The sequence below is a fragment of the Pseudorca crassidens genome, chromosome 3, assembly GCF_039906515.1.
Source record: "Pseudorca crassidens isolate mPseCra1 chromosome 3, mPseCra1.hap1, whole genome shotgun sequence".
In the NCBI taxonomy this organism is placed as follows: Eukaryota; Metazoa; Chordata; class Mammalia; order Artiodactyla; family Delphinidae; genus Pseudorca; species Pseudorca crassidens.
In genome coordinates, this window is record NC_090298.1 from 164,637,430 (window position 1) to 164,653,835 (window position 16,406).

The following is a 16,406-nucleotide window of genomic DNA, read 5'->3' on the forward strand; positions in this document are numbered from 1 at the left end:
TCTTGGGACTACATATGGTCCTCCCAAACGTGGGGACCCAGGCCTCTGCTCATTGAAGTCTAGGTTCCTCGTTCCTCTGCAGTGCTCTTGGTGGACAGCACCTCCTGAAGGTAGTACAATCGAGCCATCAATATCTCCTCGCCCTCTTTGCTCCTCCAGCTCTGGGTGCTGGACAGAGGGGAACCCTTCCTGTCTTCCGGGCAGAAAGCCCGCCCAAGAAAGGGCGCCAACGCAGGAAGTAGGATCCGTGAGGGCAAAAGGGCCCGAATCTGGCAACCCGAGGCCCCAGGATGTGCCTTCTGGGCGTGCGAAGTCCTGGCCAGCGCGCCCTCTCTTCCACCTGCCGCGCCGTCGGGCGCCGCGAGGAGGCGGGGCTCGGTTGCCGTAGCCAATAAGCGACGCCGGCGCTGGCAGCTGCTGCTATAAAGGGCTGGGGGCGGCGGCGGCGCGGCCCAGAGCGCGGAGCGCGCAGCGCGGGCCGGAGGGAGGGAGGGAGGGCGGGCGAGGGGAGAGGACTGAACACCGGGGACCAGACGGGCCGGGCCGAGGGGCGGCGGCGAAAGGCAGAGCGCAGCGATCTCTGTCGGGAAGCGCAACCTCCTCGGGCCCCGCGGGGCCGCGCAGGGGGCGTTCTCAATCCCGCGCCCGCTCCCTCTTTCCATCCCCTGCCGCCCGCAGGCCACCCCGGGGCCCGGTTATCCGCGCGCGCGTACCCGGGCTCGGGCCCGTCCCCGGCCCTCGAGGGAGTCGCTGCCCTCACCGAGACCTCTGCAGCGGCCGCACCAGAGGCCGCCCGGGCAGGACCCCGGCGTGAGCATCGAGCGCCCCCCAAGGAGTGCACGACCCCCGGAGCCACCCTCAACACGGACCGCGCCCGCCGGGCACACAAGAATGGTCACTGTAGGTATTCCCCTGTCGCTGAGAGGGAACCTAGTCGGAGAGGGGTTAGGCACAGGCTCCGAAGAGATGGGAGGGGGGGTAGGACCAGGCCTAGCTAGGCCCGGGTGGGGGGGGGGGTAGGACCGAGCCTCGGGGCCTGAGAGTGGACAGAGCCGCGCCCAGAGTGCTGGGGGCTCTTAGAGTCTGGCTTGAGAGGCCTTAGGGAATCGAGCTGCGATTCGGGGGGCATCCTACGGCGCCCTGGGGGCGGGATTGCCCCCCCTTCAGCAGGCCTGATGGGGGAGGGGACGCCGCGGCGTAGGATGCCTCCTCCATCCAGGCCCGGACCCAGCAGGCCTCCCAGGCAAACGCAGGGCCCCAGTCACTGGTGCTGGGCCAGGACAAGGCGGCAAGGAGTCCCCGAGAGCCCCAGGGAAGGGGTGGCGTCGGATCGCGCGCCCTGGGCCTCGACCGCGCCCTGGAGCCGGGCGTCTCGTCCTCAAGCCCGTCGACCTTGCGGCAAGCGGGGAGGGGAGAGGAGGGGGCGCGCCCGGCGGCCCCGCGGGCCCGCCGCCACCGCCGCCGCGTCCCTTTGTTTCTCGGCGCTTCTTCGCGGGCCGTAGCCTCGCGCGGGCGCCTCAGGCTGCGGGGAGGGGGAGGGGAGAGGAGGGCTCGTAGCGGGTGCTCCGCCGCTCCTGGGCCCCCGCCTCCGGGGGATGGGGTAAGGGGCTCAGACAGGCCCCTTAGGCCAGGTTCAGGCGTCCCACCCCGCCAGAGCTCTGGGCCGCGGGATGACCTTGAGCGCGCCCGCCCGCCCGCACCACTCGCCCCGCGCTCGGGGCTTTCAGCAGCCACAGAGCTGGTCAGCTCCCGAGCGCCCGGCCACGCCCGGCCACGCCCTTACTAACCACGCCCCTGCCCCGCCCATCTAAGCCCCGCCCCAGGGGCCCCAGGGGCCCTGCCTCTTCCGAGCCCTCGGATTTCCACTGGCAGCCCGGGCGTATCCCGGGGGCGGGGCTGGCCAATTCTAGACCCACCCCAGCTCCACCCCCGCCCCCGCCGCGCGACTCTGCTCCCCGCGCTGCCGAGCGTCCTTTGTCTGGTCCTGGCGCCGGGGCCTCCTTCTTCCGCTCTTTCTGTCTCTCGGGTCTCTGTGTGTGTGTCTCTGTACACTGTGTCTCTTCCTGGATCTCTTTTTCGAGTAGTAACGAGCACAGTGGGTGGGGGGATGCTCAGCACTCCCTCCACGCCTAGGCCTCTCCCATACTAGACCCTGGGACCCACCCACCTGGCTCTGAGAAAGGCCTGAGAGAGACCACCCTTTTCTGCTGTGTGACCTCAAGGCAGCTCCTTCCCCTCTCTGTGCCTCACGCTGCTCACCCTGATCTAGGAACGTGAGCGAGGCCTTCTGAGGACCCTCAGCACCCCCACAGCAGTCCAGCATACATTGCTCCGATCTGTGCCCTCATTTGAGAAAGGGAAGCTGATGCACAAAGGGGAGAGGGTGTGGTCAGAGGTCACACAAGGGCCTTGAAGCCCTTGGAGTCCTGGTCACTCCAATGGAGAGTACTCAGGCAGAGACCCATCATGGGGACAGGCTGGGAGGAAGTGAGGGGATGAGTTGAGACAGTGAGGGCCCTCCCTGCATGGAGGGAGAAGGGCCCAGAAGTAGGAGGCTCACTTAGCACCACGTGGTGGCCCAGCCTTACCATGCATAGCCACTCAATGCCCTATTGTTGCCAGTACCCAGGCATCTGTCACTGTGACTAGGGCCAGGGGGCACAGCTGGGGGCTAAGGGGGTCTGACACAGCAAGTAACCTCAGGTGTGTTCATTGCAAAATCCATATGTCAGATGTTTGTATAATAGTGCAAAAGAGTTGGAGAAAGGGTGAGAGAGAGAGGGAGGGGGAGAAAGAGAAGCGTTCAGAGGGGAGAGATGGACAGAGAGGAGAGATGGGGACAGAGCAGAAGAGAGAGAAACTGAGGGGAAAAGAGGGAAAGAGAAACAGAAAGAGGGAGAGACCCAGAGGAAGAGCTGGAGAGAGTGGGAGGGGAGGTTCCCTTGCTCCATCTTTGATCTGCCTTCCTCCCCTCTGACTTCACCTCTCTACCCCTGTTCTGGGGCAGCCCTCGAAGGTCCCTGTGATCCCTGTGTCATCCCAGGCCACACATTTACTGTGGGCTGAGGCAGGGCGGGTGTGGCCTCCACCAATCCGATCCCCATTAGCAGCTCAGCCGGCTCAGCCTCGGAGGAAATGCGACACTGATCCCTCTAAGCTCTGGCACAGATGGGAGGGAGATGGGGTGGTGGTGAGATTAGTGGGCTGGGCCTCAAGATCCTGAGTGGGAACCCCCCAGTCACCTCTTAACCCCCCCCAAGTTGAGGACAGCATTTCCGGGGGTGGAGGACCAGTAACCCTGTATGTAGGCTCTAGGGTCATCAGATCAAGGGGTCAAACCCTAACACCATCGCTACTACTTCCCTCTGTCATCCTGGGCAAGTCACAGGTCCCATTTACCCTCAATTTCTCCATCTGAGAAATGGAGATGATCTCCAGCTTTCAGGGTGGTTGTGGAAAGGCAATGAAAACAGCACAGGCTCAGGGCCTGGCACATAGTAGGGCTTCCAAAGCTGGGATCTGATGTGTCCTGAAACAGTGGTTTATGTACTGCTGATTGCTTTGGGGGCTCCCATAATAGACATTATCAACAAATCACAGAATTCTAGCTCGCTGAGCCCAGACGGGAATTCAGACTCCATCTCCCCATACACGGGGGACCTCTGTGCCATATCTTTAGTAGTGGGACAGAGACCTAGAGAGGCAACATGAGCGTCAGAGGATATACAGGAGGGTGGAGCCAGCAGCTGGCATATGGTGGCACCTAGTAAATATTTGTTGAGTTGAATGAGCAGACTCGGCCAACAAAGTGGGTTTATTTTTGTTTGTTTGTTTATTCTTTTTGGTTTGTTTATTTTTAAATTTATTTATTTATTTATTTTTGACTGCGCTGGGTCTCCATTGCTGTGCGCGGGCTTTCTCTAGCTGCAGCGAGCAGGGGCTGCTCTTCGTTGCGGTGCGCGGGCTTCTCATTGCGGTGGCTTCTCTTGTTGCAGAGCACGGGCTCTAGGCGCACGGGCTGCAGTAGTGTGGCTCACGGGCTTCGTTGCTCCGCGGCATGAGGGATCTTCCTGGACCAGGGCTCGAACCCATGTCCCCTGCATTGGCAGGCGGATTCTTAACCACCGCGCCGCCAGGGAAGCCCCCAAAGTGGGTTTAACTGTAGTGTTGCCTGGGGCTTGGCAAAGAGTGGGTGCTCAGCTTTGCTTTGCTTTGTTGTGTTTTTTTTAAATCGGCCTTTTCATTGAGAGTGGGCTCTAGAGTCTGAACCCTGAATTGGAATTCTTGGTCCACTTTTTACATGCTACCCAAACTTGCGCAAATCCCTCCTCCTTCAATGAGACTCAGTTTTCTCATCTGTTAAATAAGAGTAGAGTCCCATAACATTCAATTTGGGGAAAATTGCCTGGAAATTTTCACATAAAGAATTTTGGCTGGCCCATAGCAGGTCCTCAATACGTGGCCATGTTGTTCGTAAAGTATTAATGTTACAAGACCAGGATGCAGATGTGTGGAAGGTACATTACTGCTATATTTCAGGCGCCTGTGGCAGACATTGCTAATCAACCCAGTTTGTGTTCCTGGTGAGCCTGGATGTGGCTTCAGAATAATCCTCCAGGGAATTCCCCCCCCCCCCGCCCCCGCCCCCGCGATGGTCCAGAGGTTAGGATTCCGCACTCTCACTGCTGAGGGCCTGGGTTCAATCCCTGGTCTGGGAACTAAGATCCCATAAGCCACATGGTGTGGCCAAAAATGGAAGAAAAAAAGAAGAAGAAGAAGAAGAATCCTCCAGGCAGCTCCCCCAGACAGCCACTCCCAGCCAAATGGTGCTGCAGGGGAGTTGACCCTCTGTACTATCCTTTAAATAAGAATAAATGACAAGGAAACAGAAGCCCAAAGAAGAGCTAAGATTGTCGCTGAAGACATACAGCTATGTGGTGGCAGAGCTGCCCCCAGTGTATTGGCCAGTCATTAAAAACGGCTCTGAAGTCCAACATATCCAGGTTTGAAATCAGTTTCCCCATTTATATCACCCAACGTCTCTGCGTTATTTCCCTGGTACCTGACACGGTAGGTGTCAATGGACCAGGATGATTATTAACAGCAGCATTATGAGGCAGGGCTTGTCTTGTGGACAAGACAAGCCCACTTCCACTTCTCATGACTGCCTGTGTCAGACATAGCTAACTGATCCCAGAATGCCTTCCAGCTGCACCCACAATTGGCTTTAGATGGGTCTCTGGTCACTATGCTGGTGATTTGGAGTTTTCAACAAAGTGGAGCAGAGGTCGTAGCATAAAGACTGTTAAGTAGCATACCTGAGGACACGCAGCTGGGAAGTGTTAGAGCCAGCACTAGTCTTGGTTGGCAGTGGAAGTTGGAAATAAGATGCCCAATCAGAAAAGCTCATGCGCAAATCCCTGTTTCACCGTTTATGGGCGGCATGATCTTTGGTAATTTTTCAAACATCTCTGAACCTCACTTTCCTCATCTGTTGTCTTACTCAGCTCAGGCTGACTAAAATACCATAAACTGGGTAGCTTAAACAACAGACACGTATTTCTCATAGCTCTGGAGGCTGAGAAGTCCAAGATCAAGGTGTGGGCTGATTCGGCTCCTGGTGAGGGCCGGCTTCCTGGTTTGTAGACAGCTGTGTTATCACTGTCTTCATATGGTGGAGAGAGAGAGAGATCATCTCTCTCCCGTCCCTTTTTATAAGGCTCCACCCTCATGACCTAATAACCTTCCAAAGGCCCCACCTCCAAATACCACTGCACTGGAGAGCAGGGTTTCAAGATATGAATTTGGAGGGGCACAGGCATTTAGTCCATAGCATCTCCTAAGCAGGGGTAATAAAACCCTCCTCCTTTCAGAGTGGTGAAAAAGAAAAGAAACATTCCCTGTAGAGGGCCTTGCACTGTGCCTGGCACATAGTATGCGCAATATTTGGGAACAATTATGGTATTGAATTTTGGGGCAGGGATGGCTGAGATGATGTGTACCTGCTGGCTCTTTCTAATTCTGTGGCCACAACAGATATTGCTCATCAATCACAGTCATCTTTACTGCTGAAACTGAATATAGCTTTAAATCCTTCTTAATTCATCCGTCTAGGAAGACTCTACCGATCTATTTGGGTTTCTAGGTAAGGGCAACCTATTCACCAACTGTGACATAGGAGAAGACCTAAGGAAATGCTAGCTACTTTCCCTTCCCATGCCCATGACAGACAATACCAATCAATCCCAGCCCTCTTTCGTTCTGAGCCCAGACATGGCTTTATAATTCTTCTCTACGTGGCCCTTAAGATAGCCATTACTAATTGTTTTGAATTTTCAGCAAAGTGAACCAGAGGCCCCAGGAGGATAAGGAGCATATCCAAGGACACACAGCGAAGAGTCATCAGAGCTGGTACCTGCCTGGTTGACTGTCATAGAGAATGGTAGAGTGGTCTTCAGGTCTAGACAGGTCTGCATTTGCATTCCAGTGCCACCACTGATATGCTGTGTGACTTCAACAAGTTCCTTAACATCTCGGAGCCTCAAATTCCTTATTTGTCATAGCATAATAAACTTCTACCTGAGCCTCTGTGTGAATTAAATTTTTAAAAAGCATATCTTCCTGAATATAGAGGTTAAAAATCCTAAACAAAGAACCATAAAAAAGTTGGCAAATCAAACAATGTATATAAACAAAACTGCAACATAACCAAGTTTAGTGTAGCTTAGAAAAGTTGACTTAATATTGGAAAATCAATTAATGTAATTTATTACATGAACATATTAAAGCAGGCTTCTCCGGTGGTGCAGTGGTTAAGAATCCGCCTGTCAGTGCAAGGGACACAGGTTTGATCCCTGATCCAGGAAGATCCCACATGCTGCGGAGCAACTAAGCCCTTGCACCACAACTACTGAGCCTGCGCTCTAGAGTCCTCAAGCCACAACTACTGAGCCGGCATGCTGCAACTACTGAAGCCGCGTGCCTAGAGCCTGTGCTCCACAACAAGAGAAGCCACCACAATAAGAAGCCTGCGCACCGCAATGAAGAGTAGCCCCTGCTCGCCACAACTAGAGAAAGCCGCACACAGCAACGAAGACCCAATGCAGCCATAAATAAATTAATTAATTTTAAAAAATAAAAATAAAAAGCCCTCTTCCCTATCTGTTAAAAAAAATATTGAAGCAAAAAATCATCTCAATAGATGCAGAAAAAGATATTCAATAAAATTCAATATCCATTCCTTAAAAAAAATCTTGTTAAGATACTAGGAATAAAATTAAACATTCTTAACTTGATAAAGGCCATCTGCCAAAAAACCTATAGTAAAGATCATATTTAGCTGTGAAATGTTTAAAACATTTCCTTTAATGTCAAGAATAAAGAAGCCAATGTCACAATGTAGCCCCTGCAACAAGACAAGAAAAATAAATAACAGGTATAGATTGGAGATAAAGAAACAAAACTGTCATTATATTTGCAGGTGTTATTATGATATACATAAAAAACCCAAAATGGCTCAGTGGAAAACCTGTGGGGGTAAATTATGCATGAAGCAAAAGAAATATTAACACATTTGGGATAGGAATTACATTTGGTGGGAAGAGCAAAGTACATGGTCAGGTTTGGGATTATGAGGGCTTCAAAGCTAATAAAACTGTTGTAATTCTTATTCTGAATACAAAGTATTCATTTCATTATTCTAAAAATGCAGACTGGCTGTGGACAAACAGGCAAGCATACGTGCAAATGGGCATACATGGCATTAATATATGGACTTTTTCAGAATAAAATCACCTGTAAAGTATTTTGCCCAGTGCTCAAGAAGTGGAAGGGACTATAAGAATAATACCTTATCCCCTCTGTATGTTCAAGCCTATGCAGACCTGATTGATCTGTCACCACCAAGCCCCTCCTCACTCCCACTGGTCCCTGGTGTGGGAACTGGGCCGTGAGTGGGTGCGGCCTGTTGTCTCCAGCAGATACTCGGGGCCATGGAGTCTCAGGTGGCGGGGGGCCCGGCTGGCCCGGCCCTGCCCAACGGGCCACTCCTTGGTACAAACGGAGCCAGTGATGACAGCAAGACCAACCTCATCGTCAACTACCTGCCCCAGAACATGACCCAGGATGAGTTCAAGAGTCTCTTCGGCAGCATTGGTGACATTGAGTCCTGCAAGTTGGTTCGGGACAAGATCACAGGTGTGGCTGCTGGCAGGTGGGGGGTGGGGATAGGGGACAGAGGTGGTAGGAGTACAGGAGTACAGGTGTGGTGTAGAGACAGGTGTGACCCCAGGTGGGAGGTGATGGGAGCAGGTGGGACCCTGGGGGGTCTGAGCTGTCCTCAGGATATGGTAGTACTCTGGGGGTAACAAATAAGGGTGGAATCTTGGTTCTCATAACCTTGAGGGGGGTGGTCAGTCTCTCAGGCCGGGGTCTGGGAGGACACTGGCAGGTCCAGGGAGGTCATTGTCCTGGTCCTGCCTGCAGGGCAGAGCCTCGGCTACGGGTTTGTGAACTACTCTGACCCCAACGATGCAGACAAAGCCATCAACACCCTCAACGGCCTCAAACTGCAGACGAAGACCATCAAGGTCAGCGCCCTCGTTCCCCACTGCCACCCATTCCTGTGACTTCCCATCTTGGCTCTGCCCGTTTCCTCTTTATTACCGCCCACCTGGACTGACCCTTTCATGGCCACCCAGCCCCCCACGACCATACCCTCCCCATACATCCATTCCCCCCACTGCTGCCCATCCTCCCCCATGGCTCATCCCCTAAGGGGTTCAAATCAATCCCCAAAGGCTTTCTGGCTGGGGCCCCGGGGCCAATGGCTCTGCCTCTCTGAACCTCAGTTTCCTCTCTTGTCAATGGGGAGATGATCAGCCCCACATTCTCCGGCAACTCAAGGAGTCAGCCAGGCCCTGGAGGTACCCACCCCCTCAGCAGTAGGAGAGAGTGACCAGGGTCTGGTGGGCAGCCCTCTCCTTGCCTTTGTCATGGAAATGGGGGAGAGGTGGGGGCCCATCTGCCATCTGGAGCCTAACTAGGGTCTGGGAGGGTGGGATTAGGGGTGGGCCCTTCCCCCACCTTTGTACAATGCCCCTCGCCCCATGACCTCCCCTCTCAGCAGCTGCAGCTGGGACCCTGCAAGCCCAGGTTCCCGGGAGGCCGTGGGGGTTGCAGGGAATCACCATGGAAACCCCCTCTCTAGGTTTGCCTGTGGGTGTCTGGGCTCCGCCCCACAAATCTGCTCCTGAACCCTGGGGGAGGCTGGGCTGGGGAGGATGCCCATCTGGCCCCCAGTTCGCCATGGGAACAGAGGTGCCAGAACCTCTTCCTCTCCCTGGTGTGGAGGCTGACGAGGGCCTGATGGGTCCCTCCATGGCCAAGTAGACCCAGAAGCCCCCAGGTTGTGAGAGTGGACCCTAGTGATGAACTGTATGACCCAGAGGGCCACTGTGTGCGTGTGATGTGGTGCATATGTTGGGGGGGGGACCCTGAGCTATAAGACATGGTGTTTGTGGGACCCCGTGGCTATGGGACCCCCTGGCTATGTGAGTGGCTGTTATCATGTGGGTCTGGCTGTTATAGACGAGGGTGTGTCACCTTGTGTCTGTGAGACGTGGTGTTTATTTGACAGGTGCTTTGTGATGCACTGCAACTCCAGCTGTGACCTGGTGGGGCTGCGTGGGTGTGTCTGGCTGTGACAGGGTGTTTGTGTGTTACGGTGAAGTTGTGTGGGTGTGTCTACTTGTGCCCCATTCAGGATGGAACGTGTGTGACATTGAGGGCTTGTGTGGTGGTGTGACAGGTGTGTGGTTCTGCGACGCTTACTGCAATTATCCCAGACCCCCAGAGTCACCATGAATGTGGCGGTGGCCTTGTGTCACCCTCCTGCTGGTGTAGTCACCATAGCTGTGCAGTGAATACCAGAGCGTGGCCCTCTGTGTGGGTGTATGTGCATGCATGTGCATCTGCCTGGGTGGCTGTGGTGTGTGGTTGGTCCTGACTAGGTGTTCCAGCAGATTCTGCCCACAATAGTTCCAGCCATTCATCGTGTGCCAGGCCCCGTCCTAGTGAGGGGGTGTGGGAGGAGCCCATACCACGTGAGGGACCTGGGTCAGCCCATGTCATGAAAGGATGGGAAAGGTCCCTGAACACTTACTCTGTGCCTCAGATGACCCCTGACCCCAAAACCCACCCAGAAGCTGAGACTACCCTCCCCTCTCCCCCAGCTCCAATCCATCAACAAGTCCTCACCCCTCAAAACTCACAGCCCCACGGGGTAGGGGAGAGTGGAAACCATCAAATACATGGCCATGAGTTTTAATTATTATTACAGAAATAATAGCAGCTGTGGTGTTTGTCTTTTTTCTGGAGGATCCCAGGTGTGCACAATTGCATCAGTCAGAATCCCCCTGCCCCCACCCCATGAACACCCTCACCCCCATCCGCCCTTGGCCTAATTTATTCATTTTGTTCGTTTTTTAATTAGCTATTTCTAATGAAGTAATATGCCCTCACAACTCACCACCCCAAACAAAAGCCAGACCCTTTACAATGACCCCCATCTACCCAGAGGTTAATTTAGAAGAAACAGAAAATAGACATCAGCAGAAATAAGGGGGAACGGAGCTTATCCCACCTCGCCTCCCCCACCAGCTCTAGGTCACCCTGCTAGCGTTTAGGGGTGGGCCCTCCAGACCACGTTTCCAGGACATTGATAAACACACAATGAGATGGGGTCACACAATACTCGCTGCTCTGTAAATGGACTTTTCTTTCCCCCACTTTACAATACTCACCACTGTTTCGGGGAAATAAATATACACGTCCACCATTTTTTAAACAGCTGCAGAGAGTTTCATTGTTGGGCTGGACCATAATTAATGACATGAATCTAAGGATCATACTAAAACGTGTCTACTTCACAGCTGAGAGAAGGGCTTTGACAGAGTAACAGGGATAAGGGTGGAGGACCAAATTCAGATGGGAAAGGACAGGAAGGATATTTCAACTGAGACCTGGAGAAGAAAAATAAGGAAGAGAGTTGCAAGCACAGCGGACAGCAAGTGCAAAGGCCCTGAGGGTGAAGCACACCTAGTGTGTTTGGGGAATGTGGAAGAGGCCCATGTGCCTGGAATAGAGATGTGGAGGGGGACAGAGGGTAGGGGGGTGATGGGGCAGGTCGTGAAGGGCCTGGTGGCCCTGAGAAGCACTTTAACTCAGGAAGGTGGGAGCCACGGAGGGTTCTAAACAGAGGAGGGATGTGACCTGGCTGAGACACTCACAGGTGCCCCCTGGCTGCTGTGGGGGGAACAGCCTGTGGGGGGGCGAGGGTGGAGCAGGGAACCAGGGCAGAGACTGCTGCACTGGTCAGGGTGAGCAATGGTAGGGCAGTGGAAATGGGGAGAAGTGTGTGAATTCTATCCAGATAATGAGGATGGTGGAGCTGACAGGATGGATGGTGGTTGGATGCGGGTGTGACAGACAGGCATTGAGGACAACCCGAGGCTGGGGACCTGAGAAGCCAGGAGGACAGAACTGTCATTACTGAGTTAGGGCAAGTCAGGGGTGCTGAGTGTGATCCCCCATGAGGCCTCCTCGTGGGGTACCTGAAGGCAGGTGTCACGCAGGTGTGCAGCTCAGGGGCCAGGCGCATGCTGGGCTCGGACATTTGGGAGTCGTCGGGGTTGAGCTGGGCGCTAAAGATCTGAGGGGCCCACTGTAGTCGGGAAGAGAAGGGGCCAGCCAGCATCCCAGGTTCACTTTCCAAGGGAGTGGGACGTGTCAATGTTGATGGAATATCCAGCCTGAGAATATGAGCTAGAGATGTGAGGGTCCCTGAGGCCCCCAGGGAGACATGTGACCCCAAGGGCGCAGCTCCTTTGACCTCCTCGGATGACAGGTCCCTCTCACCGCTCTACGCGGGCAGGGCCACGCTGTCTTGGTCACAGCCACATCCCCTCCCCCAAGCCCTGGTTGACCCCACCCACCACCCATGGTGACTACTTGCGGTATTTGTTGAATAAACGGATGAGGGATTTCTGTTGCTCAGTGGCGGTTTGAATGTGGCCTCTCCCTCCCCATTTGAAATGGGTCTTGCCCTCACCCCTGTCCGCCTGACACCCTCCCCCAGGTGTCCTATGCCAGACCCAGCTCCGCCTCCATCCGGGATGCGAACCTGTACGTCAGCGGGCTCCCTAAGACCATGAGCCAGAAAGAGATGGAGCAGCTCTTCTCCCAGTACGGCCGCATCATCACTTCTCGCATCCTGGTGGACCAGGTCACAGGTCAGGCTGCCGGGGAGAGTGCACCTGGCGGGGGGGTGGGAGGGAGGGGTGGGAGGGAGGGGTGGGAGGGTGGGGGGCACTGGGCTAAGGCACCCAGGTGGGACCAGAGTGGAGAAACCGGAAATAGCAGCGAGGAGGGGGGCGGGGTCACGCAGGAGGGGGCGGGTCCCCAGGAGGGGGCGGGACCCATGACGCCCTCGCGCCCCGGCAGGTGTCTCTCGGGGTGTGGGATTCATCCGCTTTGACAAGAGGATTGAAGCCGAGGAGGCTATCAAAGGACTGAACGGGCAGAAGCCGCTAGGTGCGGCCGAGCCCATCACGGTCAAGTTTGCCAACAACCCGAGTCAGAAGACCGGGCAGGCCCTGCTCACTCACCTCTACCAGTCCTCCGCCAGGCGCTACGCAGGCCCCCTGCACCATCAGACACAGCGCTTCCGGTGAGCCCCCTGCCGCTCCCTGCCCCCCAGACGTCCCAGACCCCCAGGGCCGGATGCCCTAGGCTTGCAGGTGCCCTCGCCGAACCCCATTCCTGCAGGGCGGAGAGAAACCAGGGCAAAAGGGGAAACGTGGGGGTCTGTCAGGTGCTGAGGCCAGACCCTTGTATACAGCAGGCGCTCAATGTGTGCAGGCCACTAAGGGTGGCATTATTGGCGTCAGTAGTTTTAGAATCACCTGACCAGGCCCAGCTCTGACTGCCAACCCACCCCCTCCCCCACCCCGCCAAGGGCACGTGGCTTCAGCTCCCTGCTGGCCAGGCACCCTTACTTTTTCTGCGTAGCGACCCCGTGAGGACAGAACTTATCCTCATTTTACGGACGGGGACCCTGAGGCTCAGAGAGGCGTTGTCACTTGCCTGGCCCAGGCACTTTGGAGAAGAGACTTCCCTTCTCGGGACCCAAGCCCCGGACGGATTGGGGGGTGGGGGGCAGGCGAGCAGGGCTGGGCGGCCGGGAGGGGGAGGACGAGGACGCCAGTGCAGGCTGGGCAGCAGCAGGGCAGGCAAGAGGCGGTGCCCGAGTGACCACGGTTCCGTGCCAGGCGGTGTCCAGCCTGGCGGGGAGCAGGCAGGCGGGGGCAGGGCTGGCACTGCTGGATGGCTGGGTGGGGGCGGGGAGGGCAGGCTGGCTGCCCGGTATCACAGCCGGGGGTGTGCCCAGAAGCCACCAGTGACCACCCCTTCTGCCTCCACAGGCTGGACAATTTGCTCAACATGGCCTACGGAGTCAAGAGGTAACAGTGCCCCCGCCCCACTGCCCCCAGCCCCTCGCCGTCCCTCCTTGGACCCTTTTGCCCTTATGGCCCCCATCCCCCACCTCATCCCCCAGGACCACCCCTGTCTGGGCATAGTGTGGCCATTAAGAGATCTGGAGGTCCTTGAGCCTACTAAATGCCTAGAAATTGCTACTACAGAATCTGGATCTGGGGGGCCTGTCTGTGGCCTCCTCCACCCCATTGAAAGGCAGGCAGTGTTACCCGGGTCACAGCTGTGCCCCCACTGGCCACTGTTGATCATCTATGCTGAGGGTCACAGAATGCCCCCTTCTGCCTCATAGCTGGGGGTGGACCTTGAGGCCCCCCACCCACTCCATTGTCCACATCCCTGATCCTCTGAAGGTCCCCATGTTTATAGCATCAAGAGCTATTGAGCACATGCTGAGGGCCAGGAGCTTGGCTCTGAGCTGGGGACCCAGCGTGGCCTGGCCAGACTTGGCCCCTGGTGGAGCTGGAATGGTACTGAGCACGGTGCTTGGCACGGAGTGCAGGCTCACTCAGTTTAAAAGGCAGTGTCTCTTATGATTATGGTTACTGTTATTACTTATTTCAGTCCACTGGGGAAGGAGACAGATGAACCGTGATCTGGGCTGTGAAGGGGGCAGGAGACGGGGTGATAAGGATCCAGTGGAGACATCGCTCAGGAGACAGGGCCAGAGCAGAACTGGAGTTCCTGGCGGCAAGAGCGGCTTGTGCAAAGGCCAGGAGGAGGGAGTGAGCCCAGTGACCAAAGGAATGGCTCGGGAAGGCAGGGAGCCAATGCCCCTTCACTCATTCGTTCACTCCACAGACCCCACCCCCACCCCCCGAGGGCCTACTGGTGCTGGGAGCTGTTCTGGGCCGGGACACCGAGGGAATAGAACCTTGCAGGGAAGATGGAGCTAAGGATAAATACATGATTTAAATAGAAAAGGGCCTGGGGACTTCCCGGGTGGTCCAATGGTTAGGGCTCTGAGCTTCCACTACAGGGGGCACGGGTTCGATCCCTGGTCAGGGAATTAAGATCCCACATGCCGCGTGGTGAGGCCAAAAAATACATACATACATACATAGGAAAAGGCCAGAGAGGGCCAGAGGGAGGAGGTGGCCACTATATGAGTCAAAGGAGGCCACCCCGGGGAAGTGACAGCTGAGCTGAGACCTGAGTAACGAGAAGGGGCGCTTAAAGGCCTCGCTCGCACCGTGGTTCCAGCGCTGCCCTTCCGGGTGGGCCTCCACCTGGCAGGATGGCCAGTGGGGCAAAAGGGGCAGCATCGCCACGGGCGGGATCAGGGTGGTGCCCGAGTGGGGGTGAGGGCAGGAGTTGGGTGGGAAGAGGCGTCAAGGGAAGGGTGGTGGCCAGTTGTGGGGAGGGGGTCAGTGTCAAGAGGGCTGAGGACCAGGTAGGGTCCAAGGTCAGGGAGTGTCGGGGTGATAGGGGCTCAGGGCAAGATCGCAGGTGAGGACCTAACGTTTAGGGAGGGTCAGAGGTCAGGACAGGGCTCCAGGTAGGATGGAGATCGGGGGCTGGTGTATCAGAGTGGCTCAGAGTCTGGGGCTTAAGGCGGGGTCACAGATGGAGGTCACGGGGCCAAGGCAGGGGTCACATAGTCCCGAGGTCTCCGCACGGTCAGGGGTCATGACAGGGTCAGGGGGCATGCCGGGGGTAAGGGCAGAGCCCGCGTGACCCCCAAAGTAGTCCCCTGTCGCTCATCGCCAGGTTCTCACCCATCGCCATCGACGGCATGAGCGGCCTCGCGGGCGTGGGCCTGTCGGGGGGCGCGGCGGGCGCTGGCTGGTGCATCTTCGTGTACAACCTGTCTCCGGAGGCGGATGAGAGTGTGCTGTGGCAGCTGTTCGGGCCCTTCGGGGCAGTCACCAATGTCAAGGTCATCCGCGACTTTACCACCAACAAGTGCAAGGGCTTCGGCTTCGTCACCATGACCAACTATGACGAGGCGGCCATGGCCATCGCCAGCCTCAACGGCTACCGCCTGGGCGAGCGCGTGCTGCAGGTGTCCTTCAAGACCAGCAAACAGCACAAGGCCTGAGCCACCGCCGCCCTCCCCACCCTTCCCGGGCAGCAGAGACAGAGAGAGAGAGAGAGAGAAAGAGAGAGAGATTGAGAGAGAGAGAGAGACAGGGGCCCGAGAGAGACAGCGCAGGCAGACCACGGACGGCACGAGGGCCCCGTGTCCCTGCAGAAGCCACAGGGTGAGCACTCGGTGGGAGGGTCTGCAGGGAATGGGAGGGCTCCTGGGTGTCCCCCACCCCGTCCTCCTGCCCCTCCCCCCCAGGCTGGGCTGTTCACTCTCTCGTCTTGGTTTTGTTCATGGTGAAGGTTTTTGTTTCCTTTTTCGGCTAAAGTGAAAGCAGAGACGTGCCCCCAGCACACCCTCAACCACCCTCCGTGGATGGCTTGGGGGAGGGGTGCTGGGGGTGCCCTCCCAGGCCCCCTTGCCCAGGCCTCCCCAACACCTAGGTGAGCCTGAGAGGGGGGAGCAGGTTTAAAAATCCCCAAAAAAGCGAAACGTGAGAGGGGTGTGGGCATCCCTGGCCCAGAGCCCCTTGGTGGAATGTGAGGGGCAGGGGGAGGGGCTGGAAACAGAAACACAATGAAAAAAGGGGGGGTGGGAGGGGAAGAAAAACTCTATTTTTGTAAAAAGGGAAAAAAGACCTCGTGGAGAATTTTTACTGGGGATTCTTGAACTTGAAAAAAAAAAAACACAAAAAAAGACAAAAAAAAAAAAGAAAATATTTTGGCAGGTTATGTTTACCAACTGGGGCAGGGACACAGGGAGCAGGGCTTAGGAGCTGAGGGTCCATGGGGCCACACAGAGAAACACAGCCACGTGAAGACACACA

General features: G+C 56.3%; 1 protein-coding gene across 4 annotated transcripts; it reads left to right on the top strand.

Moving 5' to 3' along the window:
- Positions 1–495: 495 nt before the first annotated feature.
- ELAVL3 (ELAV like RNA binding protein 3) lies at positions 496–16,330 on the top strand. Of its 4 annotated transcripts, none has more exons than XM_067733656.1 (7): positions 496–900; positions 7,873–8,196; positions 8,485–8,588; positions 12,137–12,290; positions 12,502–12,727; positions 13,482–13,520; positions 15,241–16,330. In XM_067733656.1, exons 2-7 carry the CDS (start codon positions 7,992–7,994, stop codon positions 15,590–15,592), a joined length of 1,080 nt encoding a protein of 359 aa, XP_067589757.1. In that variant the 5' UTR covers positions 496–900; positions 7,873–7,991; the 3' UTR covers positions 15,593–16,330. The 4 variants fall into 4 exon arrangements, with proteins under 4 accessions (XP_067589757.1, XP_067589754.1, XP_067589756.1 ...); XM_067733653.1 differs by having other exon boundaries at positions 7,977–8,196; XM_067733655.1 differs by having other exon boundaries at positions 7,977–8,196; positions 15,262–16,330.
- The last annotated feature ends 76 nt before the right edge of the window (positions 16,331–16,406 follow it).